This window comes from Nicotiana sylvestris, chromosome 4 (genome assembly GCF_000393655.2).
Source record: "Nicotiana sylvestris chromosome 4, ASM39365v2, whole genome shotgun sequence".
NCBI classification, from domain to species: Eukaryota; Viridiplantae; Streptophyta; class Magnoliopsida; order Solanales; family Solanaceae; genus Nicotiana; species Nicotiana sylvestris.
The window spans coordinates 157,598,601-157,603,213 of NC_091060.1; the positions used below are offsets into that span (position 1 = coordinate 157,598,601).

Sequence of the window (4,613 nt, forward strand, 5' to 3'; positions counted from 1 at the left end):
AGATCTGTGTGGACCTATGAGTAGGGGTGTCAATGGATATTCGAAAACCGACTAAACCGACCGAGCCATACCGCACCGAACCGATTTTTAGGTTTCTTTTTAAGAAACCGTATGTTTTTATATAAATATATAACTGCACCGATAATTAGGGTAGGTTTTTTATTTTATAAAAATAAACCGAAAAAATACCGAATCGTACCGAATAAATTTTACATGTAGAAATTATATTTATTTAGTAAGTTTAAAAATAATAATGCATTAAATTTTCTTTAAGCCTTGGAATTATGAAAACTATTACAAGTCAACAAGTAATTAAACTCAAAATACTAATTGCTAAAACCTATTATGCTACTTCTACTTAAACTAAGTTATTTCAAGTATCTTTATTAGTAAGACACAAAATATTCTAGCGATTATGAGTAGCAAACTACAATGTATTGAATATGTTTCCTTTCATATAATTTAGATTTATCTTTTTGAATATTTAATCTTCGATTGACTTTATTCTTGAGTCCCAGCTTGGTATATCTTTCAACTCATGTGATTAATATTTTCTTTGCCTTTGTTTGATTTCTTTTATGCTGTTGTAGAATAGTTGATGGATCTATACTCTATCCATCTTTTTTTTAATTCATCACCCTTTAAACAGTAAAAATGTCTAGAGAGTTTTGCTAAGTCCTATAAAAGAACATATGTTATTGCAATTCTACTTCTACTGGTGAATTTTATATGATATTAAAAAAATACCGAAAATTAACCGAACCGTACCGATACCGAAGAGAAACTGACATGATTGGGACGGTTTCGAAAAGTCTAATTTTGGTTATACATAATAGAATAACCGAAAAATTGGTATGGTACAAATTTTATAAAATAATCGGCCGAACCGAACCGTTGACACCCCTACCTATGAGGGTGCAAAGCAAAGGAGGAAAGAGATACATTTTCGTGATGGTGGATGACTATTCCAGATTCACTTGGACTCTGTTTCTCAGAATAAAAGATGAAACGGTTGAAGTATTTGTGGCCTTTGTAAAGAAAATCTAGGTAAAGATGGAGTCTAAAGTTGTATGCATCAGATCAGATCATGGGACAGAATTTGACAATGTCAAATTTGATGAATTCTGCAATGAAAATGGCATCACTCACAACTTGTCAGCTCTCAGAACTCAACAGCAAAATGTAGTAGTAGAATGAAAGAACAGAACTCTGGATGAAATGGCAAGAATAATGCTGATTGACAGTGTACTTGCAAAAAACTTCTGGACTGAAGCTGTCAATACTGCCTGCTACTTAGTGAACAGGTGCCTGATCGATCTATTCTGAACAAGACCCCGTATTAACTATTGAATGGAAGAAACCCCAAGCTGACTTACCTAAGAACATTTGGATGCAAATGCTATGTTCTTAACCATAGAAAAGATCAGCATGGTAAGTTCGATGCTAAAAGTGACGAAGTGATATTTCTTGGATACTCTTCTCAAACCAAGGCTTATAAGATTTTTAACAAGCGGACTCAATGTGTTGAAGAAAGTAGCCATGTTATTTTTGATGAATCTTATCCATCATTTGAGAAGAGTGTTGAGGAAGATCAAGATGGAGAACCCTTACGTGTTCTTGGTGAAGTCATTAACGTGACTAATGGAAAGACAGACTTGATGAGTCAAGTGAAGGAGCCAAATGAAGATAAAGCGGCCTCATCATCAACAGAACCAAGCACTTCAATTACAATCACTGAAGCTGAAGAAAGAGTGGTTGATACAATTGAGGGAATTCCACTGGCATCTGAGAGAAGGATAGAAGAGAATCAGCCAAACATACCGTCTTCCTCTCAGAATGAACCCCAGACATCTAACTGGAGACATCAAAGTTATCACCCTATAGATAACATAATCACTCCTCTAGATTCTGGAGTTCAAACCAGGTCAAGAGCTAGAAATTCACTCGCCTTCTCAGCCTTTTTCTCCTAGATAGAACCCAATAATATCAAGGAAGCCTTAAAAGATGCAGATTGGATTACAGCCATGCAAGACGAGCTGCATCAGTTTGAGAGAAATAGTGTTTGGCACCTGGTACCCAAACCCCCAGATAGAACCATTATAGGGACCAGGTGGATATTCTGAAACAAGCTCGATGAGCATGGAATTACCACAAGGAACAAGGCCAGGATAGTGGTTCAAGGTTACAATTAGGAGGAAGGTATTGACTATGATGAAACATTTGCTCCAGTGGCTCGCATGGAAGCCATCAAAATTCTGATCACCTTTTCTTCTCATATGGAATTCACTTTGTTCCAAATGGATGTCAAAAGTGCATTTTTGAATGGACTACTTAAGGAAGAAGTCAATGTGAAACAACCCCCCGGGTGTGAATGTCATGAGCACCATGAATATTTGTTCAAATTGGACAAAGCCCTGTATGGGCTAAAGCAGGCCCCTCGAGCGTGGTATGAAAGATTGTCAAAATTTCTCTTAGAAAATGGCTTTAAGAGAGGGAAAATTGACAATATTCTTTTCTTAAAGAAACTAGGAAGGAACCTGCTAATTGTTCAGGTTTATGTTGATGATATCATTTTTGGAGAAACAGCTAACTTTCTGTGTGAAAAATTCGCCAAACTTATGGGAAGTGAATTTGAAATGAGCATGATGGGTGAATTAAACATCTTCTTGGGTTTTCAAGTAAAACAGTCCCCAAAGGGTACTTCCATTTGTCAGCAAAAATACATCAGGGAACTCTTGAAGTGGTTTGATATGGAAGCATCATAGGTAATAGACACTCCCATTGTAACTGCTACTCGACTGGACATGGATGAAACCGCATTTCCTATGAATCAAACAATGTATATAGGCATCATTGGATCTCTTCTCTATCTCACTTCCAGTCGACCTAATATTGTTTTCAGTGTGGGGCTGTGTGTGAGGTTTCAATCAAATCCCAAGGAATCTCACTTGAAGGTTGCCAAAAGAATACTGAGATATCTCAAAGGCACGCATGACTTGGTGTTATACTATCCATCAGCTGACAATTTTAATCTAATTGGGTATGCTGATGCAGACTATGCAGGTTATCTTGTAAACAGAAATAGCACTTATGGGATGGCTCACTTCTTAGGATCATGTCTTATCTCTTGGGGTACCAGGAAGCAAAATTCAGTGGCTCTTTTAACAGCTGAAGCTGAATATGTAGCTGCAACATCCTGTTGTGCTCAACTTCTATGGATCAAGCAGCAGTTGGAGGATTTTGGAGGTCTCATTAAGAGTGTACCTCTCCTATGTGACAACACCGGTACACTCAATATGGCAAAGAATCAAGTTCAACATAAAAGGACCAAACAAATTGATGCGAGGCATCATTTTCTGAGAGATAATGTGGAGAAAGGGTTGATATGCATGAAGTTCTACAGCACAGAAGATCAAATTGCGGACATTTTCACCAAGGCACTAAGTAGGGAACAGTTTGAAAGAAATAGAGTAAAGCTAGGACTATTGAAGCCAAATTGAGAACCTGATTCCTCTTTAGCTGGCTCAAATTCTTAAGAATTAATTAGCTCAAAGTGTTTTTTGGCTCTGTCTAATTCACTTCAAATACCATTGCAGGTAGACACACATGTTAAGCATAGAAGCAGTAGATGCAGTACATGACCGATAAAACATGATTAATTTTTGTATTTTTCAAAAAGGGGGATCTTGAAAAAAATATTTCTCAAGAACCAGGTTCTTATACTAAAGGTTAGTAGTTGTGTGCATCCTTTAATACACGTCTTCAAAGGTACAAAAGACAAGTGCCATATCATTAACTTTTCAGATCCGGCTGTCACGTCCCTTCAATTCAAACGTTCCATCTCCATCTAAAATATCACAATTCTCCACGTTGCCTATTCTTCTCCCTTCATAATTACCCTCTCTGTTTTAAAAACCTCTCTCTTCTTCTCTTCTCAACCATAAGCCTTAGTCTAAATTCACCCAAAAAGGAAAGGATCATCACACCACCTCTTCCAATGGTTGAGAAAACTTTCAATCTTTCTGCCTCATCTGTAACCACCTTTGACCAGTCTATGGAACCTCTCACCGTCTCTGAGTCGTTGTCACCCTCTATCACTCCTACTACTATAGTCACACCTTCCCTAGTTTCCCAACCTCTTTCCAACTCAGAAACCTTTGAAACTATTGTTTTGTTTTCTCCGTCATTTGTTGCCCACACCAGTCAAACCCTAAGTGGAGAACAAGGTCAAAATACTAAGTTCACAAAAGGCTCTGCCATTGTTGCAGTCAACTTCATGGTTGTGGAAGCACTGGTTGACGAAGAAAAGACTGTGTTTGTGGTATCCGCTGATGGGGTATTGCATAAGATCATTTCCCAAAAACACACATCACAATGTGTAAGGGAAGAAGGCGCCATTAGGCAATTGAAGGAGATATAGTAGCATATACTACTGTGGCTTTACATGGGGGAACCCGATCCCTCTCGGGAGGACCCATGTCAGGAGTCTTATCCCCAGGACAGTGTTGTTCCTATATTCGATGATGTGCCCCTGGACACTCAAAAACCAAAAATGCAATCTAGTGATGAAGAAGACCTAGACAACGTGGCTCTTGATGCATTCATAAGTAAGC

At 38.0% G+C, this 4,613-nt stretch overlaps 1 protein-coding gene across 1 annotated transcript; it reads left to right on the forward strand.

The window, feature by feature from the left end:
• The first annotated feature begins 2,804 nt into the window (after positions 1–2,804).
• Positions 2,805–3,500, forward strand: LOC138890399 (secreted RxLR effector protein 161-like). Its single transcript, XM_070173781.1, has one exon. The coding sequence runs from the start codon at positions 2,805–2,807 to the stop codon at positions 3,498–3,500; it is 696 nt and encodes a 231-aa protein (XP_070029882.1).
• The last annotated feature ends 1,113 nt before the right edge of the window (positions 3,501–4,613 follow it).

Coding starts and splice junctions, on each gene's coding strand:
- LOC138890399 (XM_070173781.1), top strand. CDS start 2,805: ATGGATGAAACCGCATTTCCTATGAATCAAACAATGTATATAGGCATC.